Source organism: Panthera onca, chromosome C1 (genome assembly GCF_046562875.1).
Source record: "Panthera onca isolate mPanOnc1 chromosome C1, mPanOnc1 haplotype 2, whole genome shotgun sequence".
Classification (NCBI taxonomy): domain Eukaryota; kingdom Metazoa; phylum Chordata; class Mammalia; order Carnivora; family Felidae; genus Panthera; species Panthera onca.
Genome location: NC_138346.1, coordinates 209,301,143 through 209,323,423, shown reverse-complemented (window position 1 = coordinate 209,323,423; position 22,281 = coordinate 209,301,143). Strand labels below are relative to the sequence as shown.

Genomic DNA, 22,281 nt, shown 5'->3' with positions numbered 1-22,281 from the left:
CCTCCCCTGCCCATGCTCTGTCTCTCTCCGTCTCAAAAATAAATAAACATTAAAAAAAAGTTGAAAAACTTTCATAGGGGTTCCTGACTGCCTTTCCCAGTCTTCTGTCCTGATGGTGCACACACAGGTGGTGCATTTGTATGTGATCTCTTCTAGAACGCCCACCTCCCCCCAGGGTTTTACTGTGGGTGGGAAACTAGGTCTCCAACCCCTCTGGATCTCAGGGTGCCCGAGAAGCCAGGCTGTCAGATAGAAGATCCAGGGTGAGGTCCCTGTTTATTCTTTCTTTTGGGGAAGGGGCGTTTGGTGACCTTAGGCCTGTCCCGGGGACAGGTGTCACAGAAACTGTGTGGGGCAGTGAAATAAGCTCAAGATTTAGTGTCAAGAGAGTGCTAGGTTTGAACCCTGCTTTTCTGCTTACGAGCTGTGTGACTTTGGGCAGGTTAGACAGCCTCTCTGAGCCTTAGGTTCTTTACCTGCAAAATGGGGCCCTTCCTCGTCGGAGGAGGTGTACTAATTGCAACAGTAGGCACTGCTGACATTTCGAGCTGGATGCTTTGTTGTGGGGACTGTCCTGTGCACTGGAGGATGTTTAGCAGCATCTCTGGCCTCTACCTGCTGGATGCCAGTAACACCCCCCAATTTCAGCAATGAAAGCGTCCCCAGATATTGCCAAATGGCCCCTGAGTTAGAGACTAACAGGGAGGGGCAGGGGAGCTTGTCCCAAGGTGATGGGGATGTCACACAATGGGACAAGCTAGTCCAGGTCCCAGAACTGCCCCGTGGGCTTGGCCTCATGCTGAGCATGACTTGGACAGAGGGCAGGAGTTGGGTGGGAATGAATGCATTCCTGGTCTGTCCCCTTGGCAGGCAGGCTCTCTCCCTGGCTCGGGTGGGAAGGAGGGTCCTGGCACAGGAAGGGCACTGATGTCACCATTCCAGAGATGGCTCACCCTGGGGATTACACTCAAGTCTTCCCTTTGCCCATAGCCCGATTCCCTGAATGTGGCTTTTCTGGGTCTAGGAGGAGGCAGCGCAGGGGAAGCTTTTAGGGTACTCTTTTGTTGGGAGAGGCAGCACCCCAGGGTCCCAACCTCTGCCTCCCTAGGGATGCCAGGTGCCATAGGGCATGATTAGGTAAGCTTCTCCCATCGACCATCTGCTCAGCCAATCACTGTTGGTCATCTACTATTTCCAGGCACTATACCAGGCATGGGGCCCCAGCAGTGGGCATTCAGGGCATAGTGCCTGCCCTGGAATCGTCGGTCCTATGGGATAAATATTATTGTTGCCGTTGTACAGGTGAGCAAACCCAACCTCAGAGATGTCACCTGTCAGCAGATGGGGCTGATAACCTGGAGGCTGGTGCAGGGTAAGGATGCTGGGGACAAAGTGGTGAAGGGGGGTGCCCCCAGCTGCTGTTAAGCGACTGAAGTCTCAGATGGAAAAGCAGTATTGATTTTGGCTCCCAGACCTTCATGAACGTTCCAGCTGGACACTCCCCAGTCAATGCGGCCTCTCCTCGAGGTTGGCTTCCCGAAGCTCCGCCCCCGAGAACCAGCCACAGACCCGGGCTCCTTAAGGAATCCCTTTCTTTGCTTTTCAAGGTAACAATCTCTCCTGTGTGCGCAGTTCCCCTTGCCAGAGGCAGAGAACTTGCCATGCAGGGAGGAGTTATCACTCGCCCTGCCACCCTCACCACACAGACGAGGAAACCGAGGCACCCAGCAGGGAAGTGACCATGATGTCCCCAAAGAGTGCAGAGCCAGGCATCCCAGGTGGGCCTCTGACTCCAGACCCCTGGCCTTGGCCTGTTTCCTGCACTGTCTCAGGCTGATCTCCACCTTGGGCTGTTTCTGAAACCCAAGTCCGCCTTCAAGGGGAGATTTGCTCCCCTTAAGGTCATTCCCAGAGGGGCTGGCCACATCCCCACCCTGGCACCCCTGTGGCTTTTGTCTCTGGGTCAAGGTGGCGCCCCGCCATGGCAGTGGTGGGTCCACGAGAGCAGCGGATCACAGGACAGAAATTACGAAGCACTTAATTGTGTTCTACCTCATGATGAATTCCTTAAGTTAAAACATTTTATCGATATAATATTTGCACATAATGCAAAAAAAAAAAAAAAAAATCAAATAGCACCAAACAGCTCCTAAAGAAAAATAAGTTTCCTGTCCATCCCATCCCCTCACCTGCCTGAGGCAATCTCCATGGTGCTAAGTAACATGCTCTGTTGCTTTCCCTCGATTTGTTAACTTCAGACATGTTTCATTGACTTCCTGTTAGGATATTCAGGCATTACCTAATTGGGCCCTCTTATGACCCGCGGCCCAACCGAGGACTTCTCCCCCTTCAAAGCTTCCTCCAAAGTTCAGTTTAACTAGATTCTGACGGGATGATCCTTGTAGGGACAGAGAATAGGGCTCTCATGACCCTCCCAGAGCTCTGCCCTCTTGGGATAGCTCTGTCTTCCCTGAGGGGGGGGGGGGGGAGGGGGTGGAGGGAGGAGAGGAGAGGACATCTGTTTCGGGGCATCTAGGCTCCAGACGACATTTCCCAGAGGCTCTGAATCCTACCTCAGCTCCCCAGAATAGCCCCGAGGTGTCAGGTGGCCTCTGGGGTGTGGGGCAGATTTATGGGAAATGTCACTGGGATTGGGTTCAAGGTAGTCTGCCCCGAGAATCAAGACACGGAGGCTTGACACAGAGGCCTGAGCATCTTGGCAGAGGCCGCCGGCCCCCATGGACAGTGGCAGGGTGCCTGGCCTTCTTACGTAACTGGGCAGCTTGGGGTGTGGTGGGGAAGAAGGACTTTCTCCCCCACAGCCAACTAGGGCAATCATCCTAGACTCTGGGGAAGGGGTACAAGGAGTGAGATCCTTAGGTTGATGCTAAAAATTCTCAGGGCTCGTGTCGTGCTCCTGTTGCCAGGATAGCAGCAAAGAGGAGCCCATCCCCCACCCCCATTCCCCTTAACGGGGGTGGGGGGGGCTTTGCAAATCAGCTGTACCTGGAGTCTCGGAGGCCCTCGGGGACCGCGGGGCCCAAAGGCTTCATTTCACAGCTGGGAAAAAGTGAGGTCTAGAGAGGTAGGCTCCTTGGTAAGGTCACACGGCAAGTCCTTGGCGGGACTGGGAACCGAGACCCGGTTTGGCCGAGGGCACCATGGGTTTATTTCCAAATCCCAGGAGGAAGACTGAGGGGCAATAAGGATCTTCCAACTTTGCTCAGGCAGAGGGGAAATGTGGCTACCCCCAAGCAGAAGGGAGAAAAGAAAAAGTCCTGAGTGAGCTGTCTTCTTTGCACACAGCATCCCATCGGGTCCCCATGAGCACAGCGCAAGCATGCACCGTGAAGAGGAGGGCCCTGAGGCTCAGAGGGGTGACGGTCCCTATGTGGCTGAAGGGGCAGGGCCAGAACTTAGACTTATCTCTGTCTACTCCGCAGCCAGGGCTGTCTCTGCTCAGCGTGGGCTCAGGACAGAACTAGGGTTCAATGGGGGCGCCCGGGTGGCTCGGTCGGCTAAGCATCTGACTTTGACTCAGGTCATGATCTCATGGTTCATGAGTGTGAGCCCCACCTCGGGCCCTGTGCTGACAGCTGGGAGCCTGGAGCCTGCTTCGGATTCTGTGTCTCCCTCTGTCTCTGACCCTTCCCTGCTCATGCTCTGTCACTCTCTCTCAAATAAATAAACATTAAACAACAATTTTAATGGTCAGGCTTATTACTGGCCAGTAATACTGGCCGCTGCCCTTCCTGCTTTGTCACCAGTGTCCCTGTCTCTGTGGGATTAGGTTTCCTCAGGGCCAGTCATCTGAGACATCCTCACGTGCATACACCTGCTGGCTCCCTCCTGCAACGGGGGAGGCGTTGGCGCCTGTCTCCCAAGGCCCCGCGGAGGGCGTCCTGAGGACCCCACCCCAAGGCTGGGCTCTCCCTCATGAGGTGCAGAAAGCGGGTCAGGGTAACCAGCAAAAGAACCCACGGGGGAAAAGGTGAGAAGCAGGGGAGCGCTGCTGTTGAGCCCATTTTGGTGGCTAACGGCACACGGCTGGAGGAGGCGGCCCTGACGCGGGAATGAATTGTTTTCTGGGGGCAGTTCTGAGACCCCCCCCCCGTCGATCCTTGGGACAGCTAGGAGAGTAGATGGCAATCGTGACAGTAAAACGTCTAGGATTGGAGCCTGGCACACTGTAGGTGCTCAATAAAGCTCAGGAGTCTCTCCTTCTCCTCCTCAAAGCACCCAGCACAGGCCGGGACACAGAGCGGGTGTTGAAGAAATGGAAGACATTATTCCTGGTTTTAAAGCACTCAGCACAGAGGTGACTCTCAGTAACTGGTGGTTCTCGCCCCCTGCCATGTGGCAACTCTGTCAATGCTACATTAAGGCTGGACAGACAGAATGACCCCCTGAAATATCCTCCCGGAAAAAGCATATACACGTGTATGTGGAACACCTCGACTGCAGAAGAAGCCGACCTGAAGGACTGGAGAAGACCGCACCCCATGTGCCCTGGCACCCAGGCAGGGGAGTGCTGTGCAGATGGGAAGGCCCTGGGAGGGGAATAGTCCTGAGCTCCGGACTCAACCTGCTGTGGAGTTGCTGTGTGACTTTGAACAAGTTCCCTAACCTCTCCGGGCCTTGCTGTGCCAAATGCCAAATGAAGGGCTTGGACTAGGCGAGTTAAGGACCCAGGCATCTCTGTTTCCACGGCTGGGTCCAGGGAGGGCCGGGGGGTAGCTGGGATTATCAGGAACAGAGCAGACTTTGTAGAGAGGCCATTTCCCTCACTGTGAGAGGCCGACTCTTCTGCAGGCTGCAGGGGAGAGGCAAGGGAGGAACAGACTTTGCTCTTTCTTCTCAGTGGCCCACAGAGCCCGGGCTGGGAATGCCAACACTGGGGTGAGTTGCTGGCGGGCCAGGGCCTGCCTCCTCCTGCAGGACACCCCCCCAACCCAGTACGGAAGGGACTGGGTACTTGTGCATCCCTTCTCGGGCCCGCATTATTCAGAGGAAGCTCCGAGTGCCAGGTCTGTGGCACTGAAAACAGGCCAGGTGCCCCTGGGGAGCAAAGGCACGTGGGCCACAGCCCCACCAACTTACCGATGGCCGTGAGGAAGAGCCCAGCCTGGTCAATGGGCATGCTCCCCTCCTCCTCGTAGTAGTTGACGGTGACCTTGGCAGGGAGGGGCGCACCGGGAGGGAGAGAAGAGCAGAGATCACAGATCACAGGCAGCAAGGTCTGCAGGGACCGCCTTCCCTGACTCATACCTCACGGCCCGTCAGGCCAGTTCTCCCCTAACATGCAAACCGTCTCCTCCAGGAAGCATTCCTGGGTTGCGGGGCTGCTTCTGTCCAATTATCCAACCGGACAGGGGCCTCCCCTCCTCTCAGAGGGCATCCGGGGTGCTGACTGCTTACCTGTGTGCCCCGGTCCATTCTGCTGGGTCTACCGTGGTGTATGACTAGCTTCTGCTAAGCAACCAGGGCTCAGGACTGAGGTTGTTTGCTTTGAATAACGCCCAGAGCCATCACTGCCATGGGGCACATGGCAAAGCTCGTAATCAAAGGACCCAGCGTCGAGACATCTGGTCTCAGCTCCGGGCAAATCACCCAGGGGCACTCAGCGCCCCATTTAGACCGCGCTGAGACCGAGGACGTTGCGGGGTGTACCTTCCACCGATTCTAATAGATCACTCGGCAGCCGACAGCCTTAACCTGCCACGAAATCATCACTCGGCCGTCTGGCACGGAGCTTCCAAAACAGGAGCCACCAGCCACACGTGGGTACCGAGCACATAAACGTGGCAAATCTGATTTGACATGCGCCGTGTGATACAGACTTGGTACGACAAAGAATGTGAGCCAGCTCCTTAGTCTTTCTTTTATGTTGGTATCACGTCAAACTCGTAAGACTGTCCTCTACGGTGTTAAGGGCCACGCACTGCGAAAATTAGGCCCACCTCTTTCTTTTCGCTCTTTCACCGTGGCAACTAGACAGCGGGCAAAAGGGGGGGTGTGGTTCCCACTCGCTGTGCGCTGGGATCGCGTGGTCTAGCTGGGCCCCTCGTTCCCGCCGCCCTCAGAGTACCTCCCCAGCCGCGGTACCTTGTCGCTGCTGGCCTCGGTGCTCGCCTGGCTCATCGTGACCCGCAGCGTGGTGCTGGGCGACAGAAGCCAGCGCTGTTTGCCGTTGGCGGCCACCTCCTCGGCCTGCCCGTCACGCACCACCTCTACCCGCACGCGCTCTGAGTGCTTCAGGCTGAAGGTCTGGGCCTCGGCGGGGGCCGCACTGGAGGGAGAGAGGAGAGCGGGTCGGAGGAGGCGATCCCCGGACAGGTGGGACAAGGGGCTCCAAGAAAAAATTCCTGGGGGGCCAGGTGGCAAGGGCCCTTCTGGGGGATCGGGTCTGGGGGCCCCCACAAAGGACCCCGCTGTACTACAATCACCTGGTTGTGAGGAGGGCCCTCGGTTAAAATACAGATTCCTTGGGCCCGTCTCGTACCCACTGAGTCAGAACGTTCGAGGGTGGGGCCTGCGGCTCTGAATTCTTAATGGCTTCCTCATGGCTTCCGACGGGCAGCCGTGTGGTACCTTACGGGTCCAGGCCCAGAGGCCTGGACCAAGGAATGAACTTGCTCCAAAGGCAGGGCCCGCCCCCCCCCCCCCCTCCCGTGTCTGAGCTACAGGCAGAACTTGGTGGAAAGGCCTCAAAGCGGCAGGCGCCCAAGTGCGGGGTCTGTCCAGGGAAGGAGCCTGGAACTTGGGTCCTCAAAGGGCAGGGGTGGGTTGGCTCTGTCACAAAGGCCCCTCCCGCCGTGACTTTCTTTCCCGGCTTGGAACTTCCCCTCTCACAGTCATTCCTAGGGGCTCTGGGGCGGCCTTCTATGAAACGGTGGTACATCTGGAATTCTTGAAAAGCCATTAAGATTTCAGGGCAGGAAGCGAACTGGTTTGATCTGGTTTGATCTAGGCACATTTGTGTCCCCCCACAGATACACATGTTGGAGCCCTGCTCCCCAACATGACTGCGTTTGAAGACAGGGCTTTTAGAAGATAATTAAAGTGACATGAGATCATGCGCACGAGGTCCTGTCTGATAGGGTTGGCCGCCTTACGAGAAGGGGAAGAGAGATCTTTCTCCCACGCACCGAGGAAGGCCACAGCCAGAGAGCGGCTACCCGCCCGCCAGGAAGCATTCCCACCCCAACCCGACCACGCCGGCCCCTGATCTCAGACTTCCGGCCTCCAGGGCTGGGAGAAAGAGTTGGCTCTTTTCAAGCCCGCCAACCCGCGGTATTTTGTTACTGCCTGAGACACTGGTTTAAGGGGAGGCCACAGGAAGGACAGGGAGACTGGGGGAGGAAGGTGTCCGGGGAGGACAGTTTTGCTAAAGCCAGCGCCCAGTCTGAAGAGGGCTCAGAGGGATTTAGGTGGGATTCCCCTGGGCTTTGGGACTAAGACATAGAGGTAAGTGTCAGCTTTGAAGGCACATCTGCCGTCCCGAGGGCCCGGCACTCCCGGTTCCTGAGCCGTTCTCCACTACCGCTGGGCATCAGAATCACCAGAGGGTGCGGTCTAAATCCTCAGGGTTTTTCTTTTAAGGCTGGAGATTTGCGGATCCTCTCCCCGGAGCGTCTGGCTGGCAGAGCGGAGGTCCGGCCGGGGCAGCTGCAGAGGTGAGCAGCGGCCAGAGGCTGGGTGAGAGGTTTAGGGCAGAGGTTCTCAAAGCTCAGCAGCATCACCCGGAACACTTGTCTAAATGACGATCGCCGGGCCCTCCTCAGAGTTTCAGATTCAGACGCTCTGGAGTGGGGCCCGAGACTTTGCATTTCTACCATTTCCTTCCTTTCTTTTCTTTTCTTTCTTTCTGAGAGAGGGAGGGCACAAGTGCGCAAGGGGCAGAGAGAGAATCCCAGGAGGTGCAGAGAGAGAGGGGGAGAGAGAGAGCAGCAGGGCTTACCCGAAGCGGGGCTCGAACTCACGAACCGTGAGAGCACGACCTGAGCCCAAGTCAGATGCTTCACGACTGAGCCACCTGTGTGTCTACTGTTTCGGGGACCTGTTGGCGATGCTGCTCCAGAGCTACACGGGTCTAGGGAGCCACTGGCTTAGACGCCCGGCAGTGCAGTCTGGTGGTTAGAGCCCTGGGGTGACCAAGGTTGCGAGTGAGTCTGTAGAGGCCGCCAGGCAGGGTGTCTCTGAGCCAGGCCATGGACTGCAGGGGCCGCTGGCCAAGACCACTGGTCCGGGGCACTGCAGGAGAGCGCGGGTCAGGGTCTGGCCGTCCATGCCCGGGGCTGGGAAAGGAGCCTGAAAAAGCTCCAGGGCCACCCTGTTTCTTGTCCGACTGCCCCCTTCTGAACTCCTGAGCCCATCTCGGGGTCACTGAGCTGATCTGAGGCTGGACGCTTGTTGGCGGTAGGCTGCTGTCCTCTGTCCACACTCATGGTTGGGAGAAGCAGAGTCGCAGCAAAAACCCGGATTGGGGGTCCCCTTGCTTGACACGTGGGCTTGAGCCCAATTTTGCCACTGAGCTGCTGAGGGAGGCTTGGGCGTGTTCCTTGCACCTTCTGCGTGTCCATCTGCCCACCCAGAAGACACCCACCCACGCCTCCTGTCCCTCGGGCTTTGTCCGTCATCTGTCACAGGGCAGGGACTGAGTTTTGTCTCAGGGTGTTGCCACGGGGTACCTGTTCTCTGGATGGCAAGCCCCCGAGGGCTTCAGGGGCGCCCCGCCTCCTGCAGAGACCAGCGTAGGGCTGGGGACATCACACACACCCCAGCAAAGACGGTGGAGCTGAGCAGGACAGAGGTGAGCCTTCTAGAAGTGCCAGGCGGCATCGCCCAAAGGGCACGCGCGTAAGACGCTGTGAGGTGACACAAGGATGCACAATTGAAAAGATTTATGTATTTATTAAAAGTGTTATCTTTTCGGGGCGCCCGGGTGGCTCAGTCTATTGAGCGTCCGACTTCGGCTCAGGGCATGATCTCGCGGTCCGTGAGTTCGAGCCCCGCATCGGACTCTGTGCTGACAGCTCAGGACCTGGAGCCTGCTTCCGATTCTGTGTCTCCTCCTCTCTCTGCCCCTCCCTTGCTCATGCTCTGTCTCTCTCTGTCTCTCAATAATAAATAAATGTTAAGAAAAAAAATTTAAAAAAAGCGTTATCTTTTCATGGCAATTGATAAAGGATTGCCATTTATGGTAATAACATAAGTTCTCCATTTATTTATTTTTATTAAATTTTTTTAAGTTTATTTTGAGAGAGAGAGAGAGAGAGAGAGAGAGACAGTGCAAGTGGGGGAGGGGCAGGGAGAGAGAGAGGGAGAGAGAGAATCTCAAGCAGACCCTGAGCTCTCAGCACAGAGCTCAACTCGGGGTTCGGACTCCCGTGAAATCATGACCTGAGCCAAAACCAAGAGTCAGACACGTAACTGATTGAGTCACCCAGGAGCCCCTATTTACTTATTTTTTAAAATAGGCTCCAAGACCTCGTGATGGAGAGTCACATGCCCTATCCACTGAGCCAGCCAGATGCCCTGCAAGATCGCCACTTAAAGTTAGGGGCGCCTGGGTGGCTCAGTCAGTTGAACATCCGACTTTTGATCTCAGCTCAGGTCATGATCTCATAATTTGTGAGTTCGAGCCCCGCATCAGGTTCATCCCCTCTCTCTCTCTGCCCCTTCCCTGCTCAAGCTCTCTCTCTCTCTCAAAATAAAGAAATAAACTGAAAAAAATTAAAATAAGATAAAGTTATAAAATGTGAATTGATGTAAAGAAAAATGTTAACAGTACTACAGGTAGAATACAGTGTGGGGGAAAAAATCACAAGTCTGGGCAATTGTGGTCTCAGGTCAGGAAAATATTCCTCTGGCCCAAGTCCCAGCTTTGACCATCAACTTGCCAGATGGCTTTGGGCAACGCACTTTTCCTCTGTTTCACCCAATGGAAAATGGGAGCATGGCACCAGCGGGAGGTGGCTGGCACCGGGGGAGCGCAGGCCCTGCACCCAGGGGTGAGGAGGGAGGCACTGAAAAGCTGGGGGTCTCTCGGCTGGGTCCCCACTTCCCTTTACGCACAGCCACTATGATTTCATCTGGTTTTATACGTTGGGTTTCTGCATACAGTTTAGAAAAAAATGCTTTACAAACTCACAGGGCAGGATGAGTTTTAGGACCCGACTTTGACAACGGCTGCTCTAAGTGATGCTTCCTGCCACCTTTGTTCCTCTGGGCCAGTGAGAAACTGGAGGAGGCCCCAGAGGCTCAGGGGGTTAACGCCTGGCCCTGGTTGGCATTGGAGCTCCAGGGCCCCATTCCCTCCTACCCCAGCACCAGCCCTGCTCTGAGCTGAGCAAACAGCTATTCTTGGAGCGGCTCTGGCAGAAGCAACAAAGGCACCCATTGTCCCCTGGAGATCCTGTTGGCTGCCTCCCTCCCCAGAAAGAACCAACCTCTCAGAGCTCATCCCCCAGAAACCCGAGAACCAGGGGCTGTGGGCACCTTGATTGTCCCTGGAGAAGGCAGGGAGGGGCCCAGGACGGTATCGAGGGACCGAGTGGGGAAATTGGGGGCGGCCACGATCAGGTCACGATCTCACGGTTCATGAGCTCGAGCCCCACGTTGGGCTCTGCACTGACAGCATGCAGCCTGCTTGGAATCTTCTCTCTCTCTCTGCCCACCCTCCGCCCTGCTTGTGCTCTCTCTCGCGCTCTCAAAATAAATAAGTAAACTTAAAAAAACACTGCATTTCTTCCTCCCCCCCCCAAATTTATGGAGGAACAACTGACAAATATAATTGTGCATATTTAAAGTGTCCAACATGATGATGTGCTACGCATACACGTTGGGGAATGAAACTGCATGTCTTTTCTTTTTAAAAAACTTTGTTTAATGCTTATTCATTTTTGAGAGAGAGGGAGAACGTCAGCAGGGGAGGGGCAGAGAGAGAGAGACACAGGATCTGAAACAGGCTCCAGGCTCTAAGCTGCCGGCAGAGAGCTGGATGTGGGGCTTGAACTCATAGACTGTGAGACCAGGATCTGAGCCGAAGTCCAACGCTCAACCGACTGAGCCGCTCGGGTGCCCCGTGTCTTTTCTTCGTTTCGTTGTTCATTTTGTGGCAAACTACCGACGGTTATCTTTAAAAGTTATTACAGCAAAGGTGCTATCATTTCTCGAGGTGAATGGGAGACCTAGGATCACAGACCCTTCCCACCTAAGAGGCATCCCTGGGGTACGTCACCAGCATTTGCAAAACCAGGACTAGGGACGGGACAGGGGTCTGGGGACACATGCGTGGTCTTAATACGGTGAACGTGTAGCCTGGAGACTGCCTTTCTAACAAGCTCCCACAGTTTGAGAAGCAACGAATTGGACACGGAGAGGAGGAAGACGAGCAGAGGATTCCCGGCAGCACGGGCAGCCTGGGTGGCGACTGCAGTGGACGTTAGCCGATCGCGTTGGAGAGATGAGGGAGAGCAGCGTGGCCGCGGTTTGTGAGCAAAGGGGAGGGGGGTGGCGGGAGGAGAGGACCTAGCTCATGGCGAGGAGCTGGCCTTCCCCCTGCGTCCCCCCCGAGGGCACTGATGGCTTCTAGGCTTCGGTGACATGATCGTTTTTGCGCTGTAGACAGATGGCCCAGGGTGCGGGGTGGGGAACGCGTTTCAGGAGAGCAACAGCGCAAGGTGGCGGGGGGGGGGGGGGTTCAGTGAAGTGACTGCCGCTGTCCAGGTGAGTCAGGATGGCGGTGTGGGACAAGGTGATGGCCGTGGGAATGGAGAGTCATGGCTGGTGTCACACAAAGGAGCTTTGAGCAAGACTGGAATGCGGTGTCAGATGTGGAAGAGGGAGGTTGGCTGAGCCCGGCCCAAGGGAATGGACTGCAGAGACCTAACGTGTGCCCGGCCCCGCGAAGGTTTTAGGGCGTCCGAGGAACCAGTCGGTTTCTCCGATCTTTGCTCAGTCAGAGGGAAGGGTCACCAGCTTGGCCTCGTGGGGCTGGGGTGCCCACTCGGCCCCAGGCGTGAGGGCACGGTGTGCCCGCTCCTAGCTGGCATCTGGAACTCTCGGCTTATCCACCTGTCCCGGGCCTCGTTAACACCAGGCGGGGATCACCCCCACAGGGAGCCCAGCTCCTGGCGGTCTGAGTGCGACATCCTGCCCTCGGGTCTCTGCAGGATGGGAGGGGGTTCGTGGGTGCCAGCTTGGCAGGCAACACCACAGCGAGCACCCTCCAGACGGGAGGAAGGCAAAGCCTCAAGCTGGCGTGATGGGGGCTGGGGACGGGGATGGGTCTCTCTTCAGCCACCCCCTTCTCTGCCTGGTGACCTCAGCAGCCTCTCTCAGTAGGCACTGGTGCTTCCAGCCGCCCCTCTCCTTAGGGCAGAAACAGTCTCCTCTGTGGTCACTCCCTCCCCAGACACCTTCAGTGGCTCCCCACTGCCTACGTCACAAAGTCTAACGTCTGAGCCTGGCAGTCAAAGCCCTGGCTTGAGCTCACTGACTCTCTAGCCTTACGCTCTAGGCTACGGAGTCGATGCCCTTTCTGCCCCTGTGGGTCCCTACTGTCTTGCCAGGTACCTTTGCTCCTGCATGGCATGTCCTGGTCACACTGTGCACCCTGTCCATCCTTCAGCTTGGCTGCCTCCTCCTCCAGCAAGTCTTCCCTGATGCCATCCGCCAGGATTCCTCCCTCCCCCCACTTTGTTGGTGCCTCAAACGGCACTTAAAACAAATGCTCAACATTTCTTTCCCATGCGTCTCATGGATGTTTTGAGGCCATAGCTCGTTATCGTTTTACTAATATTACAATAAGCCCAACGGTCCTTCACGATAACGACTTACTGAGTATTTACTATGCGCCAGGCACTGTTGGAAGCCCTTGACTCACGGGATCTCGGTCCATCCTTCCGACACCCCATGAGGTCTGTCTCAATATCGTCCCATTTTACAGGGGAGCATGTTGAGACCGGCAGAGGGTGAGCACTCGCTCCGAGTCTCAGGGACGGTGTTGGCAGAGCGTGGGGGTAAATTCAAGCTCTCTGAGCTCTGGGTCTGGCGGCTCCCTTCCTGGGGGAGGATCCACAGGTTACAGTCTTCCCTAAAGGTCCTCTGGTGGAAGGCGAGGGGAGAATGTCAGGCCTGGCTCAGGACAAGAGCAAATGAGAGGCCCTTAGGGACCCCTAGAGCTCCCTGCTGATTTTGTAGGTGGGGTCAGAGGCCCAGAGAAGGGACACCGAAGGCTTGGGTGAGTGGCCTAGATAGTCAAAGCCCCTGGCCATGGAGTCTGGCATGGCTGGACAGGCAGAGCTGCCTCTGAAAACTGCCCCCCCCCCCCCGCCCCATCTAACAGGTGTCTGTCCAGCCAGGGGAGGGGGGAGAGGAGAGGACAATGGTGGTGAGCCCCTGTCACCATGCTCCCAACCTGATGCAGGGCCCTGAGGGCAAGGAGGGAAGGCTCTCGGGGACCCCAGCTATGCAAGCTGGGCCGGACACACAGGGTCCTCCTTAGAACGCGGGCCCCCCTCCCCCAAGCCCCTCCCAGGAGCTAGCCTGAAACCAGAGCCCCCGAACCGCTCCTGGCGAGGCCTCCTCTTTAGGGTTGAGAGCGCTGGGTGCTGTTCTAATTTATGAGGCCTCCTGACTTGGCCTGATTCCTCCTACCATCATTCTCTTAGGAGCAAGCGCTGCTCTGGCCAAGCTCGGCTACATGCCCTTGACCTTCCACTGGCCAGTCCAACGGTGCTCATCCCTTGAGGCTGGGGGTGGGGAGCTCAACCCAGTGACAGGCCAGTCTACATGCATCACTGGCCACATCCATCCATTCATTTACTCAATGAAGGAGCCCTTCATTGACTCGAGGGCTGGAGGTGTATGGGAGTGAGGAAGGCAGCCGGTGTGGAGAATGCTGCTCAGAGGAGGTGATATCTGAGCTAAGCCTTGGTGGATGAAATGTCAGGCTTGCAGGGGTCTGGGGGATAGTCCTCCAGGCAGAGGGAACAGCATGTGCAAAGGCCCTGTGGTATGAATGAGCTTGGTGTGGTCGAGAGCTAGTAGGATCCACAAAACCAGTGTGGCCAGAGTGGAGTGCGTGTAGGGTCGTTGGCCGGAGATGGGATCGGTGAGGCAGGGCTTGGCACTCTAAGGGAAGGGGAGATCATGGCACACCAAGTCTCCATTGCTTCTAATGGATCGCAGACCCTCCCTGGCCTTTGTCCTAAGGATACTTTCTAAAACACTCATACCAACCGAGGAACAGGGAGGGAGGGAGTCTGAGAAGAGTCGAGGGAGTGAGGTGGTGAATTTTGAGGCTCTGGGCTCTTCCCCAAAGTCGGATACAAATCTGTACCCCTCCCTATTTTCCCAACATTTTACTGTGCCTGCTTCTCCCGCCCTGGCACCCTCCTTCCTATCTTCTGCCCGAAAGTGATGGTCAAGATCCTGCCAAGAGACATGGCTGGTCAGCCTCTGCCCTGGGGTATGCCAGGGGAGGGCGCGGGGATCATTCCCACCTCCCTTCTCATCCTGAGGTCAAGAGTAATTTAGGAGACCACTCTGCAGAGGCAAGAGACAATTGTTCACATCACCTGTGCCCTGAAGTTCCTGTGGACTTCAGGATACGGATCCTGAACTTTCTCCAACAGAGTGAGGGGGCCACCTCTCACCCCCCAGGACTGTGTAAACAAAGGGAGGGGTAGGAGAATCTGCCTTCACAACTTGGTCTGTGGGTCAGCGGGAGAGTCAGGCAGAGTGTGATCACCCCATTACTTGACCCCGCGGCTGCCCTTTCTCCAACGCCTCCCAGCTCTGGGGGTGTCCCCGCTGGGAAACCAAAGGTGAGTGGGGAGGAGGGTGAAACCAACATGGGAATGTCACTGCTCTGTGCCCTCACTAGCTTCAAGCCAGGATCAGGCGGGGGCCCCGGCAGCCCCAGTGAGGAAGCAGCTGCCAGCCAAAGGGAACATCGGGGGAGATGGTGCGGGCGAGGCGTACCTGTGCCAGACCTAAGATAAGATGCTTGGGTGTGAGAGAAGGAAACAGAAAGTGCCTTCAATAACTATGGCAAAGCAAATCTCTAGATAAAAATCCCCACTTCCCCTTTTCTGTGTGTTTAGTCACAGCTCGCTAGAACCAGCACCCAGAATGTGCCTGGGTCAGGGCGTCCACCCCCAAAGGGTCAGTGTGGCTGGGGAGAGGGGGGGTCAACCATAGGGTCTGCTGAGTAACGGGGCAGGTAGGCCCCCACCGTGTGTCTGGGAGGGGAGCCGCGTGTGCGTCTTAGGAAAGGGGGTGTGGGTGTGGAGACTTGTTCATTCTCTTTTGTCACTCAGGAGTGAGAAGTCAAAGATACTCCCTTACTAACTGAGCGCAGGGTCCACCAGGCCTTGTCCCTTGATGCCTCCACAGAGACCCTGGCGGGGGCGTGGGGGAGGGGGGGCTCAAAGGGGGGTCTGGCGTCAGTACCTGTGTCCGGGTCCAGGAGGACTCATTGGGAAGTGCAGGGTTGAAAGGGGGCGAGTGAAGTGTCTGGGGGCAGCGGAGGGTAGAAGGGACACAGGCTGAGAGGGTCGCCCGGTTCAACCTGCTAGTTTGAAGGTCACACAGGATAGAGTGGAAGTTAAGTCAGACAGACCTGGCCCGGAGTCCTATGTGACACCTCTCTGGGCCTCACTTTCTTCATCTACAAAATGGGATGATCTCAGCATGACCCCCAAGGTCTGTGATGAGGAAGATACAAGATAATGCATTTGGTTTCTCAGTGCTCCCTAAAATCTCTGCCATTATTAATACCGACAGTAACTCTTAATGCTACCGATATTAGGCGTGACAACAGCAGTAATAGCTCCAGCTCCTTTGTTCTAGAAAGGGCTTCCTTCCACTAGACCAGTGGTTCTCAAACCTGGGGGTGACTCTGTCCTCCCACCAGGGGACTCCTGGCGTTACCTGAAGACGTTTTTGCTTGTCACTTTTGCAGGGGCATTGCTACTGGGGTTAGAAGCCAGGGATGCAGCTAAACATTCTACGAGGCACAGAACAGCCCCCTCCCCACCCAGCAAAGAGTTATCTGGCCCCAAGTGCAACGGCATTGAGGTTCAGGACCTCTGCTCCAGACTTGTGCTGTTCAGAACAATGACAACCGCCTACCTGGGGCTCTGGGCACCCGATGCTCGGTGAAAACTGAACTGAGATGTGCCGTTAAGTATAAAATTTACACACTGGATTTCAAAGACTTAGTATGAAAAAGACAATGTAAACTATCTCACTAACAAGTTTCATACTGATTACATACTGGAATGCTAGTATTTGGGATATACTGGGTTAAATATATTATGAAAATTGGGATGCCTGGGTGGCTCAGTTGGTCGAATGTCCAACTCTTGGTCTCAGCTCAGTTCACGATCTCACAGATTTGTGAGATAGAGCCCCGAGCTGGGCTCTGTAGAGACTCATAGAGCCTGGCTGGCTAAGATTTAAGAAAGAAATGTTTGCAGCCTGGGAAACAGCTGGTTGAAAAGCAGCAAAGCAGACCAGGGAAACCAGGTGTCCTTTGAAATGTCAAGCCTGGAAACAGCCAGACCTTGCCCGTGGATCAACATTCCCACTGTGTAAATGCTTAATCTAAGGTAGAAAAACAACCCCCTTCCTGTGATGTATACACTGCCCCCATCACGTTCCGCTCGCCTGCCTGCACGTCACTACCCTGATTGTACTCATCAGCCAAAAACTTAGGAATAAGCTTTGATCCTGCTTTTGATATTTCTTTCCCCTGCAGCCTTTGAGATGCACTGATAAGATTCTCAATAAAAACTAGGCAAGAGCTTTGCTCCGGGCCATCACCACTCGAGGTCTTGGCCCCCTCGCTCTCTCCTTTCTCTGATTCAGGATTCTGGAGTAATCTGTCATTTGCTGCCCCAGGGTTTGCTGATCAAACCCGGCAGGGCTCTGTGCTGACGGCCCTGCTTGGGATTCTCTCTCTCTCTCTCTCTCTCTCTGCCCCTCCCCAACTCATGCATGCGCACACTCTCTCTCTCTCAAAATAAACATTTAAAAATATGTTTTATGAAAATTAGTTTCACCTCTTTATTTAGTGTTTTATTTGTTTTTGAGAGAGAGAAAGAGAGAGGGAGAGGGAATGAGTGGGGGAGGGGCAGAGAGAGAGGGAGATACAGAATCTGAAGCCGGCTCCAGGCTCTGAGCTGTCAGCACAGGGCCCGACGCGGGGCTTGAACTCAGGAACCACAAGATTGTGACCTGAGCTGAAGTTGGATGCTTAACCCACGGAGCCACCCAGGTGCCCCACACCTCTTTCTTTTAATCCTAAAAAATGGGGCCACAAGAAAATTAAAAATTTACACTTGTGGCTCAGTTTGTAGCTGGCATTCTGTCTCTGCTGGACGGTGCTGGTCTAGACTGCACCTCTTCTCTCGGGGGTGGGGGAGTCTTAAGGGAAGTGCAGTTGCGGGGTGTGGGTTGTGGTGGCAGTGGCCGCTTTCTTGAGAAAGGACAAAGCGGATCATCACAGCTCTGCCCCCTGGCAGAGGGAGGGTGAGTTCACACCTCCCCGACTCAATGCCCGCCCCACCCCCACCCCGCCCGGGGGCTGGGCCTCTCTCTGCCAGGACAAGGTAGGGCAGGAGGCCTGAGCATGGCCCCTCTCTTTTCTCCCCATCCCCCCTCTGGAGGCACCATGCCAGTCTTTCAGGCTGCGGCAAAAGGGCCCCAGTGCACAAACAGGCGGGTATGGGGACAGCTGAGGCTTAGAGACCTAAGTGCCCTGGCTACCTGCCCACCCCCTGGCAGTGCTCAGATTAGGACTGGGGGTGGGGAAGGGAGGGGAGCTCTCCCAAGCACTGAGGCCTGGACCACACTCCACTGCTGCGTTATGACCCTCAGAAACCACCCCTGGAGTTTCCATGTGGACAACCGAGGCCAGGGGCAGATGCCTGGGGAGGGTCCCTCATCTGCGTGGTGACCAGGACCTTTGCCTTCATGGAAGGAGGCTGGGGCTTAACGGTATCAGGGTGGCCAGTGCCTGCCCAAGAGGTGGCAGGCGACTGGGTGGGCAGGGCTGCTGGGGCCACCGGAGACGACAGAGGATGGGCTGGGGAGGGTGTGTGGGAAGACACAGGGATGGGATTGGTAAAGGTCTGGGGAGGCGGGTGGTCCAGAGGACAGGGCAATTTGGGAGCAACACGTCACACTGGCACCTCCAGCTCAGCTCAAGGCACAGGGAGGTTAGGGGACCTGCCTAAGGTTATCAGCATGGGGTCCCGCCTTAGAGTCCGGCATGCTCTCTCCTGTTGGCACTGACCCCTCCAACTCTAGCAACGAGGAACATTTCACATGCTTGGAATAGAGGGCTGCTATGGCAGAATGGTCATAGAATGATCCTACCTGGACCCCGTCCACCTTTTCACTCACACCAGCCACACCTTCGCAAGGATGCCCCACAGAATTACAGGAGATGGACCACTGGCCTTGCCTGCTTCCTGGGGGCTGGGGGCCTTGGGGGGCATGGCCTCAATCCCCCCACCCGATGTCCTGCTGTCTCAGAAATCCTGCACCCTGCCAACATTTGTGGGCAAGTGAAGACGGGGAGGGGACAGGGTCTAGAATCAGGGACGCTCTTCGGACAAAGACCCCCACCTCTGCACCCTCCAGCCTGGCAGAATAAAGTCCTTCTCAACCCCAGGGTGAAGTCAGGGGAAGGCATTTGGGGACAGGAGCTCACAGCCAGTGCCTGGGGACAGGCAACCACGGGCAGCCCCCACAGGGCGAAATTGGAGCCTGAGCAACCCCCAGGGCCAGATTCCACCCCAGGGCAGCTCCCCTCTGGCCTGGCCCCAGCCCCCCCCCTCCCCCAGCAAATCCTGGAGAAAGCTCAGCTGATTCGAGGTGAGTGGGGAGTCGGGAGGGTCTGAGAGGAAGGGGAGGGCCTGGGGGGAGAAGGGAGGTGCTGAGGGGAGAGGATGGCGGGAGGACTAGGGGTGTCTCTGGGGTTGTCCTGAAAGGGGCTGGAGGGGGTCAGACCGTGGGAAGATTGGAGTACAGGGGAGGGGCCCTGGGAAAGGGGTGGTGAGGTTGCTGGGTCTGTGTGAGGGTCTCGGGATTTGGCGGGGCGAGAGGCGGGGGGTCTCGGGCCGTCGCGGTGGCCCTGCTCACCTGTAGACATCGGTCCAGAGGTGCGTGCCCAGCACGTACACCGCCTCGACGCGGCTCCCGTACTGCAGCCGCACGGTCCGCTCCTGCTGCATCGTCCCCCAGTGGCCGGCCCTGCGCCGGTCCTCGCTCGTCCAGGTCAGGTCCGCCCCAAGCACCTGCAGCAGGTGAGTCCCCTCGAACCGCCTGAGCCGCTGCGGCCCCGGGCGGCTTTATCTACGGCCGGTGGGCGGGGCGGCCGGCCGGCCTCCTCTCGCAGTGGGCTGCGGGCCCGTCCGTCAAGCGTGGCCACGCCCCCACAATTCCCGCGCGCGCGGCCCCGCCCCCTCGCCCCCGGAGCCTGTAATCCGGGTGAGGTCAGCGGTTGCCAATTTCCTCCTTTCCACGCTTGCTTTGCTGGCTCGATACGCTTGCAGTGGGCTCCCAGCTACCCGCGCCAGGACGCCGGGGCCAGTCCGCCCTCCGGGCGCCCCCAGTTTTTCAGGGCAGATAGTGCAACTGTGGAGCTGTCAGAGGTCAGAGGGGCGAGGACAGGAAGCGGCGGGAGCCCGGAGGGAGTGGGCGCCCAAACCCAGCCTGGGGGCCGGACCGAGCCTTCTTAAAGGAGGCATTTGCAAACTCGGGGGAAGGGAGGCGGGGGAGTCGCCGGAGCAAAGCCAGGAAGCCAGATACAAGCTGACATGCCTCCGTCCACGTCCACCGGACAATCAGGGAAAATGGGGAGGGGGTGGCAGGGGAACCCAGCAGCCTACAGGGTCAGGATGCCAAGTCAAGGCATTGGTGAGTGGGTGGGCGGTGGGAGCCTTGGCGTGGCTTCTTCAGCGAGGAGTGGTTGGGTGTGGAAGTGAAAAGGGCCATTCTGGCTGTGGAAGATGGAGGTGCCCTGGGGCAACGGGGGTGGGGGTGGTGGTGGTGATGAAGACCCCAGCTGGGGCTGTGTGAGTGGGGGCCGGAGAGGAGGGGATCGACGACGTGAGCAGCGGTTGTGGGGTATTGACGTTCTGGGGGGAAGGGCAGTGAGGGGTCCCGTGCTGGTCTGGGCTGCAGGGCCAAGGAGGGTGGCACCGCAGGGGTCAGTTCGTGTCTTGTGGAGGCTGAGGTGTGGGACAACATCCAGTGGGAGCCCAAACCGGTCCCCACCCCTGTCTCAGACCCTCCCGGCTCCGAATCTGAGCCAGGGCCTATGCCTATTCAGATAATTCAGCCAGCTATGAGTAAGTGTTCCTTGGTAGAGTGGACAGGAGCTGGGGGGGGGGGGGGGGCGGGGGGAGTGAACAGAGGTTACAAGAAAGAGGGGGCAGGCTGGAGGGGGTGTGTGTTTGAGGAGGGGGCAGGACTGCTGGGGCATGGGAGCCCTGGGAGGGGGTGCACTTGAGTGAGAGGGTTGAGGCTTAGAAGTGCCCAGAGCTGAGGCACACCCAGCCCCTGACCCCATCAACTTTCTCGACGTGGCCCAAACTAGGAGATGCTAGAGCCCAGCTGCTCGTGGGTAGAGCAGGATCTGGGAGGAATGTGGGTGGCGAAAGGGGAAGGCCTGAGTTGGGCTAGGGGGGCATGTGCCCCAAAGGGCTCACAGACCCAGGGAGACGCTGGTAACTTTTAATAGGCTCCTGGCAGTGCTGAGGGAGTGCACCATCCAGTCAGGAGACAGCTCGAGGGGAGCTACCTTGTGCACCTTGGCGCTGACTTTGAGGGTCCCCCCAGGTGGGACCTTGTCTGGGCATCCCTCTACTGGAGTCACTTTTGCAGCCCCTACCCTGTGGCAGATACGGGGCATATGCTGGGGACCCCTCCTTCCTGGAGATCGTAGGGCATGGTACCCTTATCTCACCCACCAGGGAACTAGGGCCCAGAGTGTGTGTGTGTGTGTGTGGGGGGGGTAGAGGAACATTGCACCCCCACCTAGGCCCCGGGAGGTCACGACAGCAGCCGCGTAGTGATAACGTCAGGCAAGAGGTGGTGATTGCCAGCAGACAGAAAATAACAGCGGGCCCTTAATGCGTTCTTTCTGGAGTGTGCCAGGCACGGCTCCAGCGGCACTTTTCATGTATTAGAATTAGATCATCGGACCGTCCCAATTAACCCTGCCACTTTACAGATGAAGAAAGCGAGCAGCACAAAGGTTGAAGAATTTGCCCTCAGTCTCCTAGCTCCCGAGAGTGGCGGAGCCAGGGTAGGACTTGTGTGGCCCCGGGGGTGGGGGTCGGGTGGGGGACAGGGGAAGAGCAGGCAGGAGCAGAGAAGGAACGTCGGCTCTTAATTGGTAGACGAGGAAACCCAAGTTCTAGTCCCCTTGTGGAGCCTTGGACAATGCGCCCTGCCATTTGGAGCCCTCGGTTTTGTCATCTGTGAACGGCTGCTCTCTCCGCATCGACGGGAGGGTGGCATCACATGAGACAATATATGGAAAACACTAGCACGAGGTCCCTGGCGCGAGGCAGAGCAAGAGATGAGACTCCCTCTCCTTGAAAAATTCCAACCGGGACCCGGTGGACCCACACTCAGGGTTCCTGTCCTTGGCTCAGGGCCTGGTTGGTGTTAAGATTGGGGGGGGGGGGGGGCTCCCGGTGCCCAAGGGTTTAAAATAGCTGAAGTGGTCACAGCTGTTGGTGGATTCAGGGCCGGAGGTCTCACGCATCCCTGCTGCTCCCACCGCTCCCCTGGGGGCCGGAAGAGCCGCAAGGCATCTCATTGTGCCTTTTGGGGAATGCCAACAAAGGACAGGCTTAGCGTGGGCCAGTTCCTGGCACTGACCCGCACCCCACACCCCTGACTCCGGCTCCTGCCAAGCATTTGGCTGGAGAGTCTGGGCTGGAAGGGCTCCTCTGCGCTGCTCTGTGCTACGATCCTTTCCTGGGGGTCTCTGTGCCCGCCTGTGCCAGGCCTTGGGGAGGTGACGCAGACATCTCATGGGCCTGCTTTGAGCTCACTGAGGGCATCATTCACGCTAGAGTTTAAAAAGAAAGAAATATATAAGCAAGACCTGATGAGCATAGAAAAAGAAAACAAGTATGATCACCCATGACCTCAGGCCCGGAGACATCACCGTGAACTTTTTTTGAGGAAGGTCTTGCAGGGCCCGCCCAGAGGCGGTCCGGTGCTGTTGTGGGTGACCGCACTGGC

At 57.1% G+C, this 22,281-nt stretch overlaps 1 protein-coding gene and 1 non-coding gene across 2 annotated transcripts in view; both read right to left on the bottom strand.

Moving 5' to 3' along the window:
* The window catches only part of PADI2 (peptidyl arginine deiminase 2), a 43,213-nt gene extending 23,854 nt beyond the window's left edge, over positions 1-19,359 (bottom strand). The window contains exons 1-3 of the mRNA XM_078452322.2: positions 19,162-19,359; positions 6,106-6,289; positions 5,101-5,173 (exon numbers count right to left, since the gene is read on the bottom strand). Of these exons, the coding sequence (XP_078308448.1) occupies positions 5,101-5,173; positions 6,106-6,289; positions 19,162-19,253 (349 nt within the window). The 5' untranslated portion in view covers positions 19,254-19,359. The remainder of the gene's footprint in view (positions 1-5,100; positions 5,174-6,105; positions 6,290-19,161) is intronic.
* Positions 11,234-11,369, bottom strand: LOC132674075 (small nucleolar RNA SNORA72). Its single transcript, XR_009608385.1, has one exon. It is a non-coding gene; the product is annotated as a small nucleolar RNA SNORA72 (small nucleolar RNA).
* Positions 19,360-22,281: the final 2,922 nt, after the last annotated feature.